Source organism: Oncorhynchus masou, chromosome 12 (assembly GCF_036934945.1).
Source record: "Oncorhynchus masou masou isolate Uvic2021 chromosome 12, UVic_Omas_1.1, whole genome shotgun sequence".
Lineage (NCBI taxonomy): Eukaryota > Metazoa > Chordata > Actinopteri > Salmoniformes > Salmonidae > Oncorhynchus > Oncorhynchus masou.
In genome coordinates, this window is record NC_088223.1 from 59,444,600 (window position 1) to 59,470,495 (window position 25,896).

The 25,896-nt window shown below is 40.4% G+C and overlaps 1 protein-coding gene across 1 annotated transcript in view; it reads left to right on the forward strand.

The window, feature by feature from the left end:
- The window catches only part of LOC135550517 (ephrin-B1-like), an 80,774-nt gene that overhangs the window by 25,641 nt on the left and 29,237 nt on the right, over positions 1 to 25,896 (forward strand). The window contains exon 2 of the mRNA XM_064981421.1: positions 15,192 to 15,469. Coding sequence (XP_064837493.1) covers positions 15,192 to 15,469 — 278 coding nt within the window. The remainder of the gene's footprint in view (positions 1 to 15,191; positions 15,470 to 25,896) is intronic.

The window sequence follows — 25,896 nt, forward strand, 5'->3', positions numbered from 1 at the left end:
GTGCATTAGCAAATGTAGTATGTTCCATACACATCTGTCTAGTCTTAATGTTAACCTATATTTTTGTTTACTGGTTGACCTTTCCATGGAGTGTGTTGAGGAGATTGAGATTACATTGTGTCAAATAATATACAATTATCCCCCCTTATTAACATTGTTCTGTGGTCGGCTGTTTCTGTAAAGTCCCTCCTGTGTATCACTGTTAATAGGCAGATAGACAGCAAATGTATATCATTGCTTTGGGGTCTAACTTGTTCACAACCAGTGTGACAAAGAATCACACAAAGTGCTGAAAAGGTCAATAAGTTGTTTTAACGTTTTAACCTTGTTTCCTCTTGACAGTGAACAGAATGTTCCCACGTGTTGGGTGGAGATCCTATTTGCATTTATATAGATGTCACCTGGTTATACAAGACAGACCAGCATTGTGATACAAAGGGGGTCCATTTTAGATGTTGATATGATCACAAGCTATGCCCTCTAATCAAAAATACATAGGTAAGTTGACTGTGATCCCCACAGTGGAATTGTTACATTGTGTTACTCTCAAGTAACCAATATGAGATTGAGTTGTCTTTCCTAATGACAGGCTGGGCTCCTCCTTTGTTCCCTTGTGTACAATTACCCCATGTTCTTTTCTCATCCCTGGCTTGACTCTGAAAGGAGTCTCTTTGGTTTGGTAGTTAATACGGGGACGAGAGGGCCATCAGACACAAATCTGGTCAGGCCAAGACATGTACTTACTTTGATGTTATGTTTGCATTTGGTGGGTTTTGGTTAAACACATTAGATATTACTTTTCGGTTGTGCAGGGCTCAACATGTAAAGTGGTATAATGCTCCTATAGAAAATGATCTGTGCTTTATATGGTTTTATTGCAGTCTTTCCATGTTCCTGAGACAGGCCTTGACAATCAAATGGCTGTTGTGTCATAGATGTTTCAACTTGCACTGAACCAGGTGTTTTGTGAGCCTACCAAGTTTTTTTTTCCTGGAAGAGGTGTTAGCTAGGCAGACTAGTCACAGTCGGCAGCTTCAATATCAGCTATTACTGCCAAATGATTTAATTCTGGCTTCTCTAATGGTGAATTAGTGCTACAGATGCCTCTTATAGGATAGAAGACATCATTCATGCCAATGCAGCTCATTGAGCAAATCAATTGATCACATTACCCGTCTGTCTTAAAGGCTAGGGACTTTTTTTATTCACCTTAATGGAATGTATATTATAATCATTGACATGGGTCTCTCAGGCTACTCAGGTTATCCATTCTTCTAGTTTGCCAAGTAAAACCTGTTTATTTGCTGGTTTTTGGGCAGAGGGTAATCAGTTCTGAGTGTAACCTGATCAGCAACACCAACACGGTGCCAGATCCTCATTTAGTCCAAGTGGTGGGAAAAGTACCTAATTTTCATACTTGAGTGAAAGTAAAGTTTCCTTACTTAATATAAATAATAATAATAATATATCCCATTTATCAGACGCTTTTGTCCAAAGCGACTTACAAGTCGGCTGGGGCCACTACTTTTGCATATGGGTGGCCCTAGCGGGAATCGAACCCACGACGCTTGGCGTTGGCGTTGCAAGCGCCATGCTCTACCGACTGAGCCACACAGGACACAGGACTTGAAAATGACTAAAGTAAAAGTGACAGTCACCCAGTAAAATACTAGTAAAAGTCTTAAGTATTTGGTTTGAAGTATACTTATGTATCAAAAGTAAATGTAATTGCTCAAATATACTTACACTGGGGCAAAAAAAGTATTTAGTCAGCCACCAATTAAGTTCTCCCACTTAAAAAGATGAGAGAGGCCTGTAATTTTGTCAGCATTGACCAAATACTTATTTTCCACCATAATTTGCAAATAAATTCATTAAAAATCCTACAATGTGATTTTCTGGATTTTTTTCTCTCATTTTGTCTGTCATAGTTGAAGTGTACCTATGATGAAAATTACAGGCCTCTCTCATCTTTTGAAGTGGGAGAATTTGCACAATTGGTGGCTGACTAAATACTTTTTTTCCCCCCCCTGTAAGTACCAAAAGTATAAATCCTTTCACATTCCTTATCAAACCAGACGGCACAAACAAAGCATTTGTGTTTAGTCAGTATGGATGACCAGGGATGTGCTCTTGATAAGTGCGTGAATTGGACCATTTTCCTGTCCTGCTAAGCACTCGAAATGTAACAAGTACTTTTGGGTGTCAGGGAAACTGTATGTGAGTAAAAAGTACATATCTTTTCTTTTGGAATCTAGTGGAGTAAAAGTTAGTTGTAAAACATATAAATAGTATATTTACAGTTCATATAAGGAAATCAGTCAATTTAAATAAATTCATTAGGCCCTACTCTATGGATTTCACATGACTGGGAATACAGATATGCATCTGTTGGATACAGATATCTTGCAAAAAATGTAGGGGCGTGGATCAGATAACCAGTCAATATCTGGTGTGACCATCATTTCCTTATGTAATGCGACATCTGCTTCACATAGGATTGATCAGGCTGTTGGTTGTGGCCAATGGAATGTTGTCCCACTCATCTTCAATGGCTGTGTGAAGTTGCTGGATATTGGCGGGAACCTGATCATGCTGTCATACACGTCGATCCAGAGCATCCCAAACATGCTCAATGCGTGACATGTCTGGTGTGTATGCAAGCTATCCAAGAATTGTGTACAGATCCCTGCGACATGTGGCTGTGCATTATTATACTTAAACATGAGGTGATGGTGGCGGATGAATGGCACGACAATGGGCCTCAGGATCTCGTTGTCACGGTATCTCTGTGCATATAAAATGCCACCTATACAATTAAATTGTGTTCATTGTCCGCAGCTTATGTCTGCCCATACCATAAACCCACCACCACTGTGGGGCACTCTGTTCACAACTTTGACATCAGCAAACCGCTCAACCACACAACGCCATACACGTTGTCTGCCATCTGCCCGGTTGTGAGGCTGGTTGGACGTTCTGCCAAATTCTCTAAAGTGACTTTGGATGTGGCTTGTGGTAGAGAAATTAAAATTCAATTCTCTGGCAACACCTCGGGTGGACATGCAGTCAGCATGCCAATTGCACACTCCCTCAAAACTTGAGACATCTGTTGCATTGTGTGACAAACTGCACATTTTAGAGTGGACTTTTTTATCACCAGCACAAGGTGCACCTGTGTAATGATAATGCTGTTTAATTCGTTTCTTAATATGCCACACCTGTCAGGTGGATGGATTATCTTGGAAAATGATAAATGCTCACTAACAAGTTTGTAAACAAATTTGTGCACTTGTTTAATGTATTTTTTAAAATAAGCTTTTAGTGCATATGAAACATTTCTGGGATCTGTTATTTCAGCTCATTGAGCATGGGACCAACACTTTACATGTTGCATTTACATTTTTGCTCAGTATACTTAAGTAGTACTTTAAAGTATTTTTACTGAAGTACTTAAAACCACTGATTTAAGTCCTTCCTGTAACAGTACAGTTATGAAAATTCCAGCGGATCACCAGATCACCCTCACTCACCCTTCAGATCACCCTCACTCACATCAAATGCTGCCTGGGAATGTCAGTGAGCAATGTTCTACATCCACTGAAAGGTTTGTTTTCGCCTCAAGCAAGACTGCAGTCTCTCAGATAGGAAATGTAGCGAGGGTAACATTTGGAAATTCTATGAATCATATTTGTTGACAAATACATCTTAAAGATGTATGCACATTGCTAATGTATTACCTTAAAATAATTTGGAGAAGGTTCTTATTTAGAATCATATGTACTTGTTGCCAGTGGACTGGTCGGAGTCAGATTGTATTATTGAGATATTTTTCTGACTGGGGGAAAGTAAAGAGAGCTGCCAATCACGTATTCCATGTCAAACCTGAAGGGGGAAGAAAGGAGCCAGCCTCATCGTCTCATTCCTCTGACCTGTGGCATTCTCTCCTCCTAACCAAAGCGATGGGAATGTGGGCAAAAGTCATGAACGTATCTTGGGAACCTGCCCCAGGAATGCTTTGCTTGTCCAATTGAGGCTTGAACAATAGTTGTGATGGTCCATTTCCTAGCAAAGAAAGATAAATATTGAACACTGTTACAAATGTTTAAAAAAAAACATTATACCCCTTATAGTTTGTTCAGTTGCATTATGAATCTTGCCTGCCTGTCAGGTTTTGTCCTGAGCTACTGTTGCCATGCTTTTGCATATGGGAACAGTCCTAAGGTCAAATGCGTTCTTCAGACTTATTATCAGCAATGACTTGCTTCTGTGCTGCCGGGCGTGAGCAAGACAAATTATGCTGCCTTGCTGGACTCAAAGTAGCTAATTACCTTCCCCAAACCAAGGCAAAACTGAGAAAGAAGCAGAGAACACGAGTTGTGTAAGCAGTGTTGAGGCAACTTTTAAAAATAAGTTTAAAAAGTTGTGCTTCTTATATGCCCCATTGATTTGTATATATTTCTTTCTATACACTTTTCCTAGTACCCTTGAAGGGATGCAACAACAGAAGAGGCACTATCTGAACATCTCTATGGTGGTTTTAGTTTTGCTTGGTCTGTGTTGGAGGATATTGAAATTAGGTTGTCTTTATTTTTTTCCTTCTTTGCTATCATAGAAAGATACATTTTTTATTTTTTATTTTACCAGGCAAGTCAGTTAAGAACAAATTCTTATTTTCAATGATGGCCTAGGAACAGTGGGTTAACTGCCTGTTCAGGGGCAGAACGACAGATTTGTACCTTGTCAGATCGGGGGATTGAACTTGCAACCTTCCAGTTATTAGTCCAACGCTCTAACCACTAGGCTACCCAAACAATAAAAACACTGAGTGGTTGACCATTTCGTATACTGGAAATACCTCTGATTCAAATGTATATCCATAGCTAGTGCTAGCTAGTAGTCCCCTGTGGTAAATGTGTGATATATTTATTTCCATGTGCCATGCAGCCAAATATATTCCTGGTACGTTATCCAGGGCACCTGCCTCAGAAACACATCACAGAGAAATGTTGTCAAAGCCCTTTTGATACTGAACAGAAAATCTCCCCCTCTTATCGAGTAGCAGGGTATGGATGTCACCTTCCTCTCCGATCCCAGGTAATAGTCTGTTTACCCCTGCATATTATAACACAGCATGTCTCATCATGTCATCCCTGTCTCCATGAGGCCATCCGGATATATCCTCATTAGAAGCACATATCACAGTCAGAGGCAGACGCCTAAAAAAAACTAATTCAAGGAGCATCCTGAGGACCTTGTGGTATGGAGCGCTCTTCTATCACTCAGTGTGTTTTGGCCACCGTTCAGATCAGGCCTGGTCTGCTGGGCTGCCACTAGGCCCCCTGGGTCTACAGCCTGTAGCCGGTCTCCTCAGCAGATCAGAGTCCATCTGGGGTTGGGCTTCCTCCAGGACTGAAAACGTGTCTCTCAGGACCACAGTGACCCTGGACTGCCTCTGTCTCCAACCTGCTTAGAAAGGACCTAGATTTTTATTTACTGTACTCATTTTTGTATCTTGATTTAAGAGTGTAGATAAGTCAGTATTTCCACATCTCAGAAAAAAAAATATTTAAACAAAGTTTTTGGTACGAGGCCCTTGTGGTCAGAGTGGCATAGCTGTTTAAAAGAGTTACCACCCCTCAGATGTAGGCTTTAAAAGTCCAGTTGATGTTCATGCTTGCCTCAGTTGCCGAGTTGTATTTTTATGGTGGTGAATTTTATGTGGTGAATCCCACTCTCATTTCTAGGTGGAATTTATCATTTAGAAATATTGTTTGTATTTTACAGCATAAGCTGGGACACATTTACTCATACGACAAGAAGGAGGTGTGGAAAGATTTTCAGTTGAAAAGGAAATGTCTAAAATAGTCATACAGCAGGCACTTTTCTGCTTCTGCGTCTGATATCAAGTGTTTATAGCGTGGATATGTATGCGTGTTTTATACACGTTTATATGTGTTTAAGCACTGTGTAGTAGACAGATATGATTTCTCTGCATTCAACTTGTCTGCTGAGCACTTCTATGATGTCACTGATAATTAAACAGTGAGGTATTAGGTTTAGCCATTGGTCACTGTTCGATGTGTAGGAGGGTGTTACTACACTGAATCAAACCCCAGTCACAGTGACAACTCTTCATACTGCCACGGGCCTTTTGCAGAATCCTTAGCCTGCTTGAAGGTAATTGGGATCATTCGATAATTCACACAGCCAGCCTTGGGCATCAGTCTTCAGCCCACGAAAACGTATATACTCCAAACTGGGCTCTTGATCTGGAAGAGTCACAGCCATGTTGCCAATTACTGTATCACTGTAATCTCAGGCAGCTCCATGCACTGGAGACCAGAATAGACGTAAAAGCAAATTTAGTAAGGAGGGTGATTATCTCTCTCCGCCTGTTGGGGGCATCTGTTGCCCCAGGGTTTACCCTTCCTTCTTCGATATGTATTTCAGTGAGGGTATGGCAACTTTATGATAACACATTACCAGCCCTCTAGCTGTTTAACTGTGCCTGATCAGGGGCATCATGCACCCCAAAAATCTGAGGGGGCACAAAATACGTGAGGATGGCTGGGGTGTGGTCCGAAACAGCCTTTTCCTGCAATCTAGAGCCTTAATAATTGTGCATAAATCTATGTAAAAAAATAATATATGTCTGTAACCTCCTGACTGGTGGTTCTTGTTTAAAGAAACTAAATATGCTTCTCTGCATCTCTGCTAAAATATGGGTAAAATATTGAAAGGAATGAGACACTTAGTCAGTTAATGCTTGCTTACATGTAGTACATTTAGTCTACCAACCTTGTCAGCTAACATAGTTGGCTACTCTAACTTGATTGACAGGCTGGAATGGCTTCTTGACAGCTAGTTATGAGGTTGGTAGATTGGGAACCTATCTGGACTAGCTAAAGCCAACTTCATACAATTGCTAAGTGGCAATGTTTTTTTTTGTTGCAGGACAAATTCTATTTACAATGACAGCCTAACCCAGACAACATTGGGCCAATTGTGCTCCACCCTATGGGACTCTCAATCACAGCTAGATATGATGCAGCCTGGATTCGAACCAGGGACTGCAGTGACGCCTCTTGCTCGAAGATACAGTGCCTTTCACCGCTGTGCCACTCAGGAGCCCATAAGGAGCCCTGTGCCCCCTATGGGCATGACACCTCTGTGCATGATCCTCTGTAACTAAGTCAAAATAGTTTGAAGTAGTACTTAAGTCATTTTTGGGGGGTATCTGTACTTAACTATTTATATTTCTGACTACTTGTACTCCATGACATTCCTAAAGGAAATATGTACTTTTTACTCCCATACATTTTCCCTGACACCCAAAAGTGCTCGTTACATTTCAAATGTTCAGGCAGGACAGCAATATGGTCCAATTCACGCACCGACTCACTAAACACAAATACTGCGTTTGTAAATTATGTCTGAGGGTTGGAGTGTGCCCCTGGCTATCTGGGGAAAAGTATATAAAAAATAACCTTTGTGCCATCTGGTTTGCTTAATATAATGAATTTGATGTATAGCTTTTATGACAATTCAGTACCTTTTCCACCACTGTACTTACATACATTCAAATCACAGATACTTTTAGACTTTTACCGAAGTAGTATTTTTCTGGGTGATTTTCACTTTTGCTTGTTATTCTCTATTTATTTTACCAGGCAAGTCAGTTAAGATCAAATTCTTATTTACAATGACGGCCTACCCCGGCCAAACCCGGTCGACGCTGGGCCAATTATGTGCCGCCCTATGAAACTCTAAACTAGGGACTGTAGTGACGCCTCTTGCTCTGAGAAGCAGTGCCTTAGACCGCTGCGCCACTCGGGAGCCCCTATTAATGTACCTTTTTACTTTTACTCAAGTATGACAATTGGGTACCTTTTCCACCACTGGACACGAACTGGCCATCTGCTTAACAAATCCTTGTTGAGGGCAAAATGTCTTGGTTCGTTGAAATTTCTGTGATACTTAAGTGATGCACGTGGCACGAGGGCCATTGACACAAAAGCCATTATTCTACACTGAACTCTCAACAATGACCAGTCTGTATTTGAGCAACCTTAACCAAGGAATTGGTTTTGGGGTGAATGGTATCACAGGCCTTTTTATACTGTACCCCATGAATGGCTGTACATTTCTGTTTGCATGATATGTTCCGCTTGGCAATTATATGAAGTACAAACAGAATCAACCTGAAGCAAAACAAACAGAAAATGTCTATAATATGGCAATCGTTTTTATAACGCTACAGTAATAATTTATTGACCGGTACTAACTGGTTCAGATGCAGTGTTTTGAACAGGAAAGCAACATCCATATCTGAAATATATACCGAACAAAAATATAAACGCAACATGCAACAATTTCAACCATTTTACTGAGTTACAGTTCATTGAAGGAAATCAGTCAATATAAATAAATAAATTAGGCTCTAATCTATGGATTTCATGTGACTGGGCAGGGGCGCAGCCATAGGTGGGCTTTGGAGGACATAGGCCCGCCCACTTAGGAGCCATGCCCAGCCAATCAGAATGAGTTTTTCCCCACAAAAGGGCTTTATTACAGACAAAAATACTCCTCAGTTTCATCAGCTGTCTGGGTGGCTGGTCTCAGACCATCCCGCAGGTGAAGAAGCCGGATGTGGAGGTCCTGGGCTGGCGTGGTTACACGTGGTCTGCGGTTGTGAAGCCGGTACTGCCAAATTCTCTAAATCGAGAGAGACTGCTTATGGTAGAGAAATGAACATTCATTCTCTGGCAACCGCTCTGGTGGACATTCCTACAGTCAGCATGCCGTTTGCATGCTCCCTCAACTAGACATCTGTGGCATTGTTTTGTGTTACAAAACTGCACATTTTAGAGTGGCCTTTTATTGTCCCCAGCACAAGGTGAACCTGTGTAATAATTGTGCTGTTTATTCAGCTTCTTGAAATGCCACACCTGTCATGTAGATGGATTACTTGGCAAAGGAGAAATGCTCACTAACAGGGATGTATATAAATTTGTGCACAAAATTTGAGAGAAATAAGCTTTTTGGAAAATTGCTCATGGAACATAGGACTAACACTTTACATGTTGTGTTTATATTTTTGTTCAGTATTTTAACACAATCACAGACTTGCAAGAAATGTTTTTAAGATTTGATGTATGTTGATTTTCTTTTTTGAGGCATTTGTTTTTCTTCCCTCTCTGCATAACAGCTCATTTGGGCTGTGGTTCCCTTACCCTCAAATTACTGTCAGAGCAAGAAGATGTTTTTCTGTTAGTTAATGATTTGCAGGCATGAAGGAAAACTATACCTGCCAATCTCCATTTTTAGCCAACATTGAAAATAGGACTAGGGGAAAACTACTTATGGTGAAATAAAGAAACGTTTCTTTCAGAGAGCCCAACATCCTTCAACTGCAAAAGAAAAGTAGTCAATAGCAAGTTTGCATAGTCAATTTAGTCTTCAACTCAAATGTACTGATCATTATATCTATATATTAAATAACTAAGTATGCAAAGTGCATGTTTGAATGTAGTGTATCCTGCCTTCTAGCTAGCCCGAGGCCTATTGAGAGTGTTGTATGAATGGCGACTGCTTTAGAGTGTCAGACCAGTTGCACTGCTCTCTGATATTCCATTGGATAGCCTAAATCCTCCAGCAGAGAGGCATTGTGGGATGGAGGGGTCTGCCAAGTCATGTGCTTGAATTCCCCCTTGGAATGTATGAAGGGGGGAGGAGAGTGTGGCGATGCCACTTATGAGAGCTCCTTTTCCCCCTTGGCTGTGAGAAGAGCTCAGTAGCATTGTGAGAGCATGTGAATGAATAAACTTCATTTGCATGGACTACGAATTGTAGCTCTTTAATTGGTAAAGAGAGAGAGAGAACCTGGGTGCTTCATGTTAAAATGAGAAAAGCAGAACGCTGTGATAATGATGTCCTATGAAGTTTATCATTTGTCACTCTGTGGGTGGGGTTGTATCGCATACAATGAAACTTCAAACCTACATTTTATATGATTTTCCTGGCTTTGAATAAATTGACTTCACATTTTAGTCACAGACGAAAGTACATGTAAGTCTTTACCTTCATTTTGAATAAGATACCATATTTTCCCTCCCTACAGCTGTATACTGTTTAATCATTTTCAATCAGAGAGGATGGAGGAGAAGGAGGGAGAGGAAAAGGGACAGATGCAAAAACCATAACGTTTCCATGGCAACTTGTTTATGCCCTAATGGTGCATCTTGTAAATCCGATTGGCGAGAGAATGAGGCCTTGTCTGCTCCAAAGCCTGAATGGAACTGCCTAGGCTCTAAGTGTGTAGGAGGCCCAAATGAGTGAAGAACAAAGGAGGGCTATTTTTCAGTCTTTCCACAGTTTGATAATGAGCAGCGCAGACAATGGAGATCAGTTTGCTTCTTCAACTTTGCCCATATTGCTTGAGTTTGTCCCCTTGCACCTGGTATATTTGACACGTATTTGATTAAGTAGTTTTGCTAGCAGTGGGAAAGATACTGGGACATTTGTGTTTTTATTTGATTAGATGTCTGCTTGGTTTGTTCAACCAGAGGCATGTATCAGTGATGGTTCACAGAAGTTGACATCTTCATTGACAGGCTGATTGAATGTCTGTGATTTAGTGTTTTACCATAATGGAGCCAAATGTCCGCCTGAGGTTGTAGTCTTGGGAAGTATATTTTAATGCAAATATGTTGACTCCGAAAACATCAATTTAACATTCAAACAAAATATTGACTTAATTTTTATGCTTTGATTTCAGAGCAAGGAGAACAAACAAAGTTTGTCTTAAAGGAGTGTTAATTTAGCTTGTCACTCACTCAATGTTTTTAGAATGATCAAACATTAAGATAACTCTGCTGTAAAATGTTAACAGAAGCTGGCTTAATCTAGCAGCCGCTTATCTATAAGCAATAATTCCCCCACGGTTTAAACTGGGTGTTTTTCTAATGTTTATTAGATTATTGACTTTGAGGGGCTGTGTTTTGAGATTGAGAGCAGCAGTCACCATATTGTGTCTCTGCTGGACCCCAGTTAATTTTATTTTGCATGTGAGGCTGTGATAAGGGGTTGACCTGGTACCTAATTATGTTAAACAGGATCTCAGGGGCCTCGAAGCGGAGGCAGCATCAGGCCCAGGGTGACAACGTACAGCAGGAAGAGAGGCAACCTGGTCATGGAGGATTAGCTCAATATTGAAATCAAATCCAATCTTTTTTTAATCTGTTTTCACAAATGCACTCAGTGCAACATTGCTATTTTTCCCTGCCCTGGAAGACCTTGACAATTGAATCTCAAGTCAATAGTTGCAGATGTTTTTATGCTGATAGCTATTTTGCTTATTGTCATTGTATCACTATCCAGAATGAGACTGACCATTCATTGTTTTTCTCCCACTATTGTCTGTGATCGTTTATGTAAATGTAAGTTACTTGTTTGATTCTGCCTTTTTTAAGACCTTGAGTAAAACATTTCAATGTTGTAACAATGAATTATGGTGATTTGAACATGCATGTACCCATATTCTATATAATGCATTTTATTTGAGGATCACCATGCATCCTAAACTGAAAAGGATCCTGGTGTGCTCGCTGCACGTGCAGATAACAGCACTTTAAAACCCCACTGACTGTGGAGAGCTGTAATAATACCTGTCTTCTTCTGATGAAAAATGACCATTGAAAAGACATGAAAGGATTTGTATGACGGGCAAACTGAATGAAATGGCAACCATTGAGCACTCCTGATGAATATGCCAATCAATCTCATTCATATTCATTCCATTTTAAAACACACATAATACCCCACTGTCTCTGCTGATATCTGTCCCTGAAAGTAATAGTGATGAATAAAAATATAAACTCCTGCCTGCCATGTTAAATTGTCACTCTTTAAACCACATTTCCTATGGAAACTAGAGTAGTGGGAGGATATTCAGAGCTTAAAGCCTTAATCGTGAAGATGACCTGTAATTTCCAGTGTTCAGTCTTGAATCTGAACAGTCTTTTGCTCGGCCTCTTAGCTCTTCTGAGCAGCAGTCTTGTTGGATCAGTACAAAGGGAATGGAGAATCTGTTTGGACATCTACTTGTAAAATGGTTAATAATAGTAATAATAGGCAAAGAAGCGTCACAAAACCTGAGACATCCTAATCAGCACAGAGCAGCAGCAGACATGGTATTATGTGGTTTTAAAGTTATCCTTGTGTTATATCCTTTTCTGCCATCTACACTCTGTTGTTCATTTAGTCAGGTTTGGGGCATTTATTGTTGGTGATTTTGTACATGTACTATTCTCTATTTTTGTTGGCCCACGCAGAGTCGGCCAACTATCAACAGCAATTGCTCTGCCAGTGTATAGAGAGATATCTAACATGGTTTTTGTCATATTTTTCTGTTGAAGTATTCCATTTTGAGATGCTTGTGTGAAGCCATAAAAGTGAACTGAAGAAGAGGCTACTGCTGAGAGACTACAGAATGAGACAATCAGTGTCGGTTTTGTAGACAGCTATGAATTATGTGTTGGTCACTTTAGTTTGAAATGCAGTTGGTTTGGTTTCTTTTTTTATACAGTATGTTGCTAGTTGACGGTTACCGCAAATGCAGTGAACCCTTTGTTAGCCGCATTACTTTGTGCTGGCCTGTGGCTGTTTACCTTATCCTCTCAAGGTCCCATGATCGCAAATACAGAGGATTATAGCAGAGAGAGCATTGCTGCTTTGTGGAGGTTTGAATGTTAAGGCATCTGCATGCTTCCCATCCGAAACAGTTCAGAACAGTTTTTGTTAGTTTTGGTCTACGGTGATTGGTCAATAGTAGGGATTCTTTAAAGACGTGTTTGTTGTCATTCAATAAGAGATTAATTGTTTCCATGAAGAAAAGAAAATCACTTGAGAAATACTGCACCAAACATCTTACTTAGGATTAAAATTGCACGACTAAGATCTCCTTGACAAAAACGTAAAAATGAATGACAGATTTCTTGAGTTATTTTAGACTTTTGAGGAAGTGTGTACTGGCTACGGCGTCTCAAGATGGACAAACGGTACTATTGACGCTTTGTTCTTGTTCAAGCAAAGGTCTTTTAAAGGAGTATGCGAGCACACTCGTTGGGTTCTCGGCTAGGTGCCAACCGAACCGAAGCATGCGAAAGTCTTTAGTTTGAGAAAGTTTGCTAACAGAGCTGCATTATGTAGCCTACACACGTTGAAGAATGCATTTCCTTTGGCTCAGAAACACATTGTAGACAATATGAAAACTAAAGCCAGACATTTGATCAGTCTCTGAAGAAGCCTGAGGATAAGGGCAAATCAAACGAGTTTGAGAAGCCAAACAGAGGACCCACTGTCTGAGAAACAAAGACAACACCAAGCTAACTGTGCTGACTCCAGACTGTGCACTCTGCTTGGTCTTTATGTACAGTATGGTAATAGTATGCCAGTTCTGCTTCAGTATATTTTTTATTACCTTTATTTAACTAGGCAAATCAGTTAAGAACAAATTCTTATTTTCAATGACAGCCTAGGAACAGTAGGTTCGCTGCCTGTTCAGGGGCAGAAAGACAGATTTGTAACTTGTCAGCTCGGGGATTTGAACTTGCAACCTTCCGGTTACTAGTCCAACACTCTAACCACTAAGCTACCCTGCCGCACCATATGGGGAATAATAAGGCATCACCATCACTCCTAAACTGTTAGCGAGCACAAGGCACCCTTTTTATTTCACAAATCATAAGTCTCATCATGCATGGCAAAGAGCTGTAATCCCACATAGAACCAGAGAACGAAGAATTGAGAGAGGAAGAGATCCTAATTACACCATGTAGAGAAACAGGGTCGGTGCAGACAAGATACTAAAGGAGCCGTGGTGGATTGACATAGTGGAACGAGGGCACATACTTTTGTCTAAGATACCATAGCAAACCATAACTAATGTTTCTCACAGACAGATAAAAGCAGGCAGACAGACAATGCTGACTGTTGATTCATTATATGTGTGTTGAGTATTAGTCAGCCTTCTAACCACCAGGGCCTTAAGATGAGTCGTGAAAGCTGTTTTCTTGTCAATTTAACCATGTTTAAACTGGTCTGGAAGAGTGTATATGCAAATCAAATGTAAATAAGGATCAGATTGTCCCTTTCCGTCTCCACCGTAACCAAATACGTCATTATCAAATTGAGCAACGTCACTCTGGTAACTAGGACAAGGTTGTTTAGACTTTAAGCTGAACAAAAATACATTCAACACAGATTTGTTTGACTTCTTACAGTACCAGATCAAATATTGTCTACATCAGCTCTTCTTTTATAATGAATTGTGTGGATTAAGCATGTCGGCAGACCTAAGGGTTCTTATCAAGAAGGAAAAAAGGAAATGAAACCACTCAAAGTATCACACACCAAAGGCAATCAGCGGGTCCAAATCCTCAAATAGAATTCAGCAGTGTCTGTTGCTTTGAGTTAGAGAGAAGATATCAAAATGAACGTGAAAGATAAGGCGTGGAGCATCTCGATAAGGCATGCATGCCATCTGACCATCACAGTGCTGTGTGTTTATCTATACTCTCCCTCGCCGGGCCGCAGATTAAGCTCAGTCAGGACCCCTGCAGCCCTCTGTCATACTGATTTCCTATTGACATCTACCCTGGCAATGTGCTGTATGTTTGCTTTGTTTACAGTGTTTTAAATCAAAGGGAATTAATGTAAATTAATGCATGTGTTTACCGTATAACTGCTTGGGCTCTCGGTTGTTATCTGTGTGTTTGATGTTGTAAATACCCGCCCCTGCTTCCCTTAACCTGTTCCTTGCAATGAATTCACTCATGATTTATTTTGCACCGGCTTTAAGCGAAGTGAAATAACAAACAATTTACTCTATATTTGGCCGTTTTCACACAGTTTTGAGCTATAGTTCAAATCGGTTAGAATAGTTTGATTATTTGTATTTCTTTCACTTGACCCGGTTGGTTTCACATTTCTAAATGTCCAACAAACAAAAATTCCTAAACAAAACCATGTCCCCATGCAAGTCATTTGTTTTTTGGACAAAAATGTTCATGTTAAATCCATCCATGATTATTATAAAGCATCACTTTTGTTTCCCAATCTTCATATTACTTTGGTTTTCCATATTTGAAATATTCTAATATTTCTCTGTCATATTTTGTCTGTTTCAGATTTCAGTATGGGAAGGGCTTGGTGATCTACCCAGAGATAGGGGACAAGCTGGACATTATCTGCCCAAAGGCAGACATGGGGCGGCCATATGAGTTTTACAAACTGTACCTGGTGAAGAAGGACCAGGCAGACCAGTGCAGCACGGTCATGGACCCCAATGTGTTGGTCAACTGCAATAAACCTGAGAAGGACATCAAATTCACCATCAAGTTTCAGGAGTTCAGTCCAAACTACATGGGCCTGGAGTTCAAAAAGAACATCAACTACTTCATCACATGTGAGTATCTGACATTTTACCTTACTGTATCTTATTTTACACCATCTATAAACATTTTATTTATGCTTACAAATTACAACATAATTGTTCATTTATTGTTCATAGTTTAACGGGATACTTTGGGATTTTTGAACTACTTCCCCAGAGTCCGATGAACTTGTGGATACCATTTTTTATGACTGAGTGCAGTTTGAACTAAGTACTAGAGTTGACTGGATGACTGGATGTCTATGGGTATCCATGTTAGCAGATACCCATACACTTCCAGTCATTGTGCTAACGCTAGCTAGCATTGGCTCACGAAACCATCTCTAACTTCCTTCATAGCAAATACATAAAACTCTGACACTGGGGAAGAAGATAAGGGCCATCCTTGCCAAAATCCTGATGTATCCCTTTAATACAGTCCTGACATGGAATACAAAGGATTCACAAGGCACTTAAATGCAATGAGGCTTTTCCTAAATCTACAATTTAGAAATGGGTATTGCAATGCTGCGATAAAATCAAACAATTGTAATTTCCATGGGCTTAACGTTCCATAGTATGCAACATATAGAAGAGGTACTGTACTTACTTGTGTCTTTTACTTGGAATTAAAGCTTATAAAAAATATTTGCTGTGGAGCATGTAACTTTCTGAAAGAGACCTGTCTAGTACCACTGAATTGATTATCCTGCTGAGCCTGAAATCATTACAGCTCACATTAACCTTCCATGGCCCCCCATAAACATTTTCTTAAGGTGGTCGGAATATAATGCGGGTTGAATAAAAGCCTTATCAAGTAGTCCTTGGTCAGGAATGCCTCAGCAGCCTTGATATCTTTTGACCCATTGTGTTTAAGTGCAGCCATTACTAGTCTAGCTCTCCCTGCTCAGCGCGACTCTAAATGCAGTGTCGTTTCTGAATTTTCTGAGGCAAAATCGTTTCTGTCAGATCCGGTCAGTTGCAATAACACTAAAACTCAGTGGCAGAGGGGTCAGCTCCAGTCAAGCAGGCCTGATTTGTTCTGTTACACATCGCTGAGCCGGGCCCATTGGCTCTGACATCCTAACACCAGCACATAATCGACTTCAACTGACTCCACAGGCCCACGGCTGCTTTTCTTTAACCCTCTAATCCACATGGTATGTCTTTAGACAATCACTGGTGGCTGGCTGGGGAAGGTACTCTGCTATTGTCCTATCCTCTCAGAGATCTAGCATTAGAACATCAATGACACCATAATGTCCAGTCTCACTAATATCTTCCAACCCAACGTGAATGACCCATGAAAAAAAAGGCTTGCAGTTTTGATGCTTCCCTGTGAGGAAAGCAAACATATTGCATATTTGCCACAAACCGATTACATTTTCGACTATCCTTGAAAGTAGTCAGTATATTTTTCTCATGTTCTTTAGTCTTGTTCCAAAAGAATGATTTATGTGGTTTCACGAGTAAATGGGCCACATTTATCAAAACGTGTGCACACTGAATGTGTAAGAGGTGTCCCAGCCACACATGTAAAGTATGTTGGATCAGGTATCCAGTATCCTTTTGACATCCATTTGATAAACAGTGCCTCTTTTTTTGTTTAAACACCCTTGATATAGGGGAAATGAGCTCAAGTGCTTGTTTAATTAGTGAACTCTGTAGCTTTCTGAGTAGTGATGGATTAGTGATGAAGACGAGAGGCGAGGCAGAGTGCACTCTACACTGCTGATTCAATTGTTTCCTCGTAAATCAAAGTATGGTTTAATACAACGCAGGACGTCTATTGCCAAGAGTGCTGCTGTCAGTGTGAGTCTCTCTGAGATCTTACTGACTTTGTGTCTTTGATGATCTGATCAATAGTGGTCAACTTCTATATTTCAATACATTAAGAACACCTTCCTAATATTTAGTTGCTCACCCCCTTGGGTGGTGGACCCTTCTTGATATACAAGGGAAACTGTTGAGCGTGAAAATCCCAGCAGCGTTGCAGTTCTTGACACAAACCTCCTACTTCCATACCACATTCAAATGCACTTAAATATTTTGTTTTACCCACTCACCATCTGAATGACACACATACACAATCCATGTCTCAATTGTCTCAAGCCTTAAAAATCCTTCTTTAACCAGTCTCCTCCCCTTAATCTACACTGATTGAAGTGGATTTTACAAGTGATCTCATTAAGGAATTATAGCTTTCACCTGGATTCACCTGGTCAGTCTATATCATGGAAAGAGCAGGTGTCCTTAATGTTTTGTACACTCAGTGTATGTCAGACACAGACAGGAAATAAAATATATATGTTCGTAAGCCATTGACAATATAATCTGTTACACAATATGTCCATATTAGAACATATGTAATTAGTTTACTTGTTGGTGTATTGAAACCTCATTTTCAGAAAATTGGCAGAGATCCTAGGGGTTACATTTAGAGTGTACTAAGGGCGTATAAAAGTTGTTTTATGGTTCCAAGTAGTTTTTATGACATTAGGGAAAATAAAGTGCCTCGAAGAGTTTCCCTGTTGAGGTCAGATCTTTGTTTCCTTTGACTCAAAACAACTGACCATGAACATTCCTCAGACAGTACAGATTAATCATACACTTTTTTCAATTGGTATGCCAAATTGTCTCAATCTAACTCTGTGATAACAATTTTTCTATTAGGTATCACTCGATTGATAAGATTAAACTTCCCTGGCACTTTAATATTGTCTCGAGGCAATGGGACACAGCTGGTCCAGCTTTGTGTGCACTTTAACTCTCTCTCTCAGAATAACTGTGGTTTTATGACAAACTGTGCTTGTTTTACTGATCTGTGGCAAAGGAGCCGTAAGGCTTCATCAAAGATTTGTATACTGCTCTGTAAACATCATCTGACCAGAGATAATGCCTCTAATTAGCTCCAGTGATTGGTGGATAATACAGTACACAGAGAAGGCTAGCATTAACTTTTAACTCCCTCTGGCATACAGGGCCGGCATTATGGGCGGGCCTTAGGGGGCTTGGCCCACCCTACCTTTCCTCCTTGCCCATCCAAGTCAAATATAGAAATATTTATAATTTATTTGACAGAGACGCATGCCGACAGACAGGCGCATCAATCTCAGATAAAGCATCCGGGCGAGCAAAACAGTGCCCCTCTGTCTCTGTATGTGTAGCCCATGTATCTGATGTCATACTCTTTTTGACCAGACAGCATCAGATACATGGGCTACATATAGTAAGACAGAGTGGCGCTGTTTCACTCGCTCCGATGCTTTTTCCGGTGAGAGAGTTTAAGCAGAGAGGAAGAGACGAAGCGAAAGAGGCTCACTCTTGCCAAAATCTGTCCAGAATAACCTCTGTGCGTTTCTATGGGCTTAATATGCAGACCTGAGCTTGTCAACTGCATTCTCGCCTTTGGGACAACGACTCCCATTGTTAGGGCGCAGACATGAGCATCTCTTCATTATATACAGTTCTCTGGTTTCAAGTAGTCTCTTGCGAATTGGAAAGGAAAGACCTAAGTGCACTGTTCAGATGCTGGCTTTACCTAAAATAAATGTACGTTTTGCCAGTATTATATCATTACTCCTAAATAAAGCCACAGAGGATCACTAGGTTCTTTAAATAATTTGCTGTGGATTGTTTCAAATATCAAACGCATAGAGCTACAGTGCCTTCAGAAAGTATTCACGCCCCTTGACCTTTTCAACATTTTGTTGTGTTAGACTGAATTTAAAATGAATTTAAGTGAGATTTTTCAGCCATTCCCAAACCTGCGACCAAAAACAAGCTACACACAGTATGGGCATTACCAAAACAAGTAATCTAATATATTTAACATTTTATTGGTTGCAAGAATTCTGTATAATAATTTACATTTTAAAACATTTTGTGTATCCGTACATCAGAAATCTCCTCCAAACTATTTTGCAACCTGTATGGTGCAGCTATACATTTTTTAGTCCTTAAATGAAACTGGTATACTTTTATTTATCACAATTGTAATGCAGGGCCGATAGTCAAGTTCCTTACCTTCTCCCCTTTCCACTAGCCTCCTCCATTTTTGCAGTAATGATGCAATCAGTTGGTTATAATTTTGGATAGAGCAGACATTTCTATATATATATTTGTTAACTGCATGTGTGGCATACCAGTCCTATTTTTTTATATAATCTTTTTTTTTATACATTTTTATCAATTAGTATATTCCGTTTATATAACGGAAATATATATTTTTTCTAATATTTGTTCTGTCTTTTCTGGTGGATTAAATTGAAATTGCAACCAGCTTTCTATGGCTTGTTTTAAAAATAGCAATATTTTGGAGATTTCATTTTGAAATAACCAAAAGTGAGAGGTTGTACTAATCTGCTAGAGAACCAGTTTGGATTTAAATCTAGTTTATGTATGACTGAAGCCTCTAGTGAGAGGTCCAATGCTTTAATATTTAATAATTTCTGCCTTCTGAATTCATATTAAAGTGATAATGCCAGAGTAGTTGGTGTTTGAAGGATACGTCTCGGGCCGGCAAATCGTGCCAATATATCCTCCATTATCAGTCTTATACAACGGGTTACAGTTGATTGACATAATGATTGACATATTTTCATTTAAAAAAATGTATTCATACTATTTCATCCTTCCACAAGATATAGTTCCTACTCAAATAGGCACATACATTTTTAAAAAGCAAGTCATTAGGTGTAGGCAGGGCAATAAGTAAATAGGTAAACGGGAATATGACTAAAGAATTCATCAGGGTGGTTTTTCCACAAATGGACTGGTGTTGTCCTTTCTTTCCAAGGTAGCAACATCTTGTCTAATTTTCTATAAAACTGTATTGTAGTGAGAATTTATTTCTTTCAGGATATGAATACAGAGAATGTCCACTTCACCGTCTGACTATTTTATTGCTAAAATACACGGCAATGTAAAATTTGTATATCATTTCTTCATTGTCTGTGTGAACAATGAACATGAAGCATGAATGAGCATGAATCTGGTGTATCTGGGAGAACTGCGTGTGAGTATGCATAGAAGTACCTGACCTGCTGCGCGCAAATGTAGGAAAATGCCCATCTGGGGATGTCTGATTTCTGTTTGTCTTAACTCACCACATCCACCAGTTATAACCTGAGCTACTCAGTCATTTTTCTTCACCTCACACAGTAGCCTAAGTCAATGGAGTATGTTTTTTAACATCCGTTGCGAATTATAATAGTTCCTCACCGGCCTTGATAATCACCAAGCCTCAGTGTGAAAGAGCAAAACATCATGATCTGATGATCCCATATATACAGTGAAAATGCCTTAAAATAAACTACCTGATGTTTTTTCCCTTTACTCAAAAATAGCTTTCTGTCCTGAGCTCACTGGCGCTGGAAACTGAGGACCCGGAATAAGCTAGTTACAATGTTACAAGTTCCCTAGCTACAGCTTTGGGCCACACCCAGTTGATTGATTTGATACAATGTTGCACTTCACTAGTGATAGCTCAAATCAAGACAGATTAAAAGGGAGGCAGAGAAGAGAGATGAATGTGATTGAAAGTACATGAGTGTATCAGGATATTTTCTGTTTTTAATTGTTGGCTTTAGACCTACAGTGCATTCGGAAAGTATTCAAACCCCAGTCTTATTTATATCATTTTTCAGACCCTTTGCTATGAGACTCAAAATTGAGCTCAGGTGCATCCTGTTTCCATTAATCATCCTTGATGTTTATACAATTTGATTAGAATCCACCTGTGGTAAAATTAAATTGATTGGACATGATTTGGAAAAGCACACACCTGTCTATATAAGGTCCCACAGTTGACAGTGCATGCAACAACAACAAAAAAACAAGCCATGAGGTCGAAGGAATTGTCCGTAGAGTTCAGAGACAGGATTTTGTCAGGGCACAGATCTGGGTCAGGGTACCAAAACATTTATGCAGCACTGAAGGACCCCGAGAACACAGTGGCCTCCATTCTTAAATGGAAGAAGTTTGGAACAACCAAGACTCATCCTAGAGCTGGCCGCCCGGCCACACTGAGCAACCAAGGGAGAAGGGCTTTGGTCAGGGAGGTGACCAAGAACCCTGACAGAGCTCCAGAGTTCCTCTGTGGAGATGGGAAAAGCTTCCAGAAGGACAGCCATCTCTGCAGCACTCCACCAATCAGGCCTTTATGGTAGTGGCAAGATGGAAGCCACAGTAAAATTCACATGACACCACGCTTGGAGTTTGCCAAAAGGCACCTAAGGTTATCTGACCATGACAAACAAAATTCTCTGGTCTGATGAAACCAAGATTGAACTCTTTGGCCTGAATGCCAAGGTCACGTCTGGAGGAAACCTGGCACCATCCCTACGGTGAAGCATGGTGGTGGCAGAATCATGCTGTGGGGATGTTTTTCAGCAGCAAGGACTTGGAGACTAGTCAGGCTCTAGGGAGAGATGAACAGGGCAAAGTACAGAGAGTTCCTCGATGAAAACCTGCTCCAGAGCACTCAGGACCTCAGACTGGGGCAAATGTTCACCTTCCCACAGGACAACAACCCGAAGCACACAGCCAAGACAACGCAGAAGTGGCTTCAGGATAAGTCTCTGAATGTCCTTTAGTGGCCAGAACCCATCCAACTAGACAGAGCTTGAGAGGATCATTTTTTTAAACCTTTTTTTATTTAGAACAAATTCTTATTTTCAGTGACAGCCTATGAACAGTGGGTAGTTAACTTGCCTTGTTCAGAGGCAGAATGACAGATTGTTTTTACCTTGTCAGCAGAGGGATTCGATCTTGCAACCTTTCGGTTACAAGTCCAACACTCTAAACACTAGGCTACCTGCTCTTCTATCTGCAGAGAAGAATGGGAGAAACTCCCCAAATACAGGTGTGTCAAGCTTGAAGCGTCATACCCAAGTAGACTCGAGGCTGTAATTGCTGCCAAAGGTGATTCAACAAAGTACTGAGTAAGGGGTCTGAATACTTATGTAAACGTGATATTTCAGTTTTTATTATGAATTAAAAAACTGTTTTTGCTTTGTCATTATGGGTTATTGTGTGTAGATTGATCAGGGGCGGAGAAACAATGTAATTACTTTAGAATAAGGCTGTAACATAACAAAATGTGTAAAAGGTCAGAATACTTTCCGAATGTACTGTATGTATTTTACTTAGCCTATAGGCCAATGCATCATCAGCTATCTCGGAGTTCCATGCGCTCATTTCTTTAGCCGCCAACGGATCACAGTTTATCGGTGTCCTTATGGCAGAGGCTGGTGCTCTCCTTTAGTTAAATTTTTACTTTTAGAATTGTATCATTTTAGTTCAGATTTTTATGATTAAACACCTGACAATGATTTTGAAAAACAAAAAAACGTTATTCATGAAATGACAGTTCCACAAAAATGCACATATGGAACTCTTACCTGGCATTCAGATCAGTATAAATGTATATAAGCTTGTAAGCTTCCCCAAACTTGAAACTCAGATGCCGCTTATGGTCTTTACTGTAACATCCTTTAAACAAATGTCCCGTGTAGAAAAATAAAAAACCTGCCCGTGTATGGAAATCAAATGCCCATCCAACTGTGGCAGTGTAGCCTAGTGGTTAGAGTGTTGAACTAGTAACTGAAAGGTTGCAAGTTCGAATCCCTGAGCTGACAAGGTACAATCTGTCGTTCTGCCCCTGAACAGGCAGTTAACCCACTGTTCCTAGGCCGTCATTGAAAATAAGAATTTGTTCTTAACTGACTTGCCTAGTAAAATAAAGGTAGAAAAAAAAAATTGTTGGCATAGTTCCCTCGTGTTTACACTGACATGGAGAGGATTATCTTTGTTGACTGTATACACACTGGTATAGTTCGTACACATGTTGTGTGTTGGGAGTCAGTTCTTGCGCTTGCTGCACTGCATAGTTCAGCCCCATAGTAAACAGTGTGACTGTGGTGGCCTGTGGTGGTCACCGACACCCTCCCCCTGTGGTGTGGGTCTTTTCCCATGTGCCCCTGTACAGAGGGTCATCGAGTCTCAGCGGGAGGGGTGTCAGTAATAACCCACTGATGTCAACTCCAACCTGACCACCATTTGGCAGCAGGGCCACAGAACTGCAGGAGAAAGAAACAGACATACTGGAGTGATTATACTCCTAGAGAAGAAAACAATCCTTCAAACAAAAATCCATCTTAGCATGGAGTTCTTCCATGCAATTTATCTTGTTCTCTTTTCAGAAGACAACAAATCCGCGGCTATGAACGATGTGTATGTCTATGTACAGTAGGTTATTTATTGGGAGAGGGATAATTTGGCTGTGTTGTCAGCTACACACTGATTCCCTGTAACCCGCCATGCCTGATGGTGACGCATTTTGACAGCTGCCACTCCAATTGGGATGGGGGATTGGGGATTTTTGTCTGTGTGTGGGGGGGGAGGGGGGGCTTGATCACATACAGTATGTAAGTCTGCATGTGTGTGTGTGTGTGTGTGTGTGTGTGTGTGTGTGTGTGTGTGTGTGTGTGTGTGTGTTGGGTGGGCTGTTGGCAGGAAATGGACATAATCCACTAAATGTCTCTGGAAACTGATCTGATTGGCACCACAGCCTGAATTTCCATCCAGTGTTTTGCAGGGGCAGACGAGGACATTTGTGCATGAAAAGCTGAGTAAGGAGATGCTACAAGATAATATAAACAATACCGTTTTTAACTGTACTGCCCTACAAAGGCAAAACACAGTAACTATGTAATTATTGTTACTGCAAAATCTGAATTTGAAGTCTTTTTCCATCTAGACATAGTAATTTCTGATATTCCATGATATGTTCTGATCAACTGGCTCATTCTTGTCTCAGGAAACTAAGTACCACACTAATCAGATTACAACAGATCAAAGTTTTTCCTTTGTAGGGCAGTGTCGTATACATACATTTTACATTACATTAGAGTAATTTAGCAGACGTTCTAATCCAGAGCAATTTAAAGTGCATTCATCTTAAAATAGTTAGGTGAAACAATCAAACATCAGTCATAGTAATAAGTACATTTATTCTCAAAGTAGCTATCAACAAAGTTAGTGCTGGTAAGAAAAGATAACCGTGAGTGTAAGTTCAATAAAGGCAAATATTTTTCACGAGAGGTATTGTGGAAGAAATACATGAAGATTTTCAAAGAATGATAGATTTGAACAAATTACATGAAATAATGAGTACCATTTCAAGCTAACAAACTGTTTTAATGTTTTTCAGCATTCAAATGTGACTAGTTATCCCATTATGTCTCCCAAGTCATTTGATCTGGCCCATGCTGTTACAGCAAAACACAACAAAGCCTTTGCAGGCAGCGTCTTTCAGGAGGTGTTGCTTCCATGGCTCTCCCACACCATGTGTAGTGCATTTGCTTCTCCCATAATCTCCCTCTGCTCGATTCAGCTCATAAAGCACTGTGTCTGCAGAATTCACTGTAGCTTTGAAAATCTTCAATCCTGGGCCCGATAACAATTAAACTCTTTCATCGTGTTCCGCTAGCATCGTCTCTCACATATATAACTTCTCTAAAATGTTACAGTGGGAACCTTGATTATAGGACTCGCAACATTGGAATGCATTGCACAAAAATTACTTCAAGCGGAACATCACTGATGCATAGTCATTGGTTCAACACGCTGACTAGTCAAATTTTACTTGTGTATCCATTTAACTGGTCTCTGTTACTGGTCAAGGTCGCTAACTGAGCTTGACTCAAAAGCCTTCCTCTAGTAATTCAAATGGATGTGAAACACAAACACAGCCAAACAGCTGCTCAGGCATTACTCCATCTTTATGACCGACCGCACCGATCTGTCCAATCGTATATTACCCATGTTGCCTCTCTTCTATTGTCCTGATTCCTCTTGATTTTTCTCTGCTACCTTCCATGCCCGGGCGTTAACCCCCTCTGGAGGTCTCCTTCATATCAGGTTAATCAGGAAGCAGGCAGAGAGCTGCAGGAGCCTTGTCACTGAGGAGGATGGAATCACAGTGTAATTGGGCCAGATATAGCAACGTTCCCCCCTGAGCACAGTGGATGCAGGAGGGGAATGGGGAGATTTGTCATGGAGGCTCCCTCGGACAGCTGACTCTCTAATCTTCAGCACAGCCCCAGGAACGATGTCATCTGCCGCGCTCCATCTTACCTTTTGACACACCACGACATCTCCATCGTCTACGAGTCGGTTTAAGACCTTCCAATTAGTCTCTCATTGCACACGAGTCGAGATGCACCGAGAGAGAAACAACTGGGCCAGTATTCATATGCGTACAGTGCGGACTGAAGGCCATGGAAGAATATGCAGAATATGTTTATTTTGTGAAACTTGTGGTTATGTGTCAGGTCACATACCGTGTAGTAACCGTGATTTGGCTCATAATGAATCTGGCATCAAATGAATTGGCTTTGCTTTTAATTTGAATTTTTTAAAGAGTAAATCTAGAAAGAAACATGCCTGAATATAAA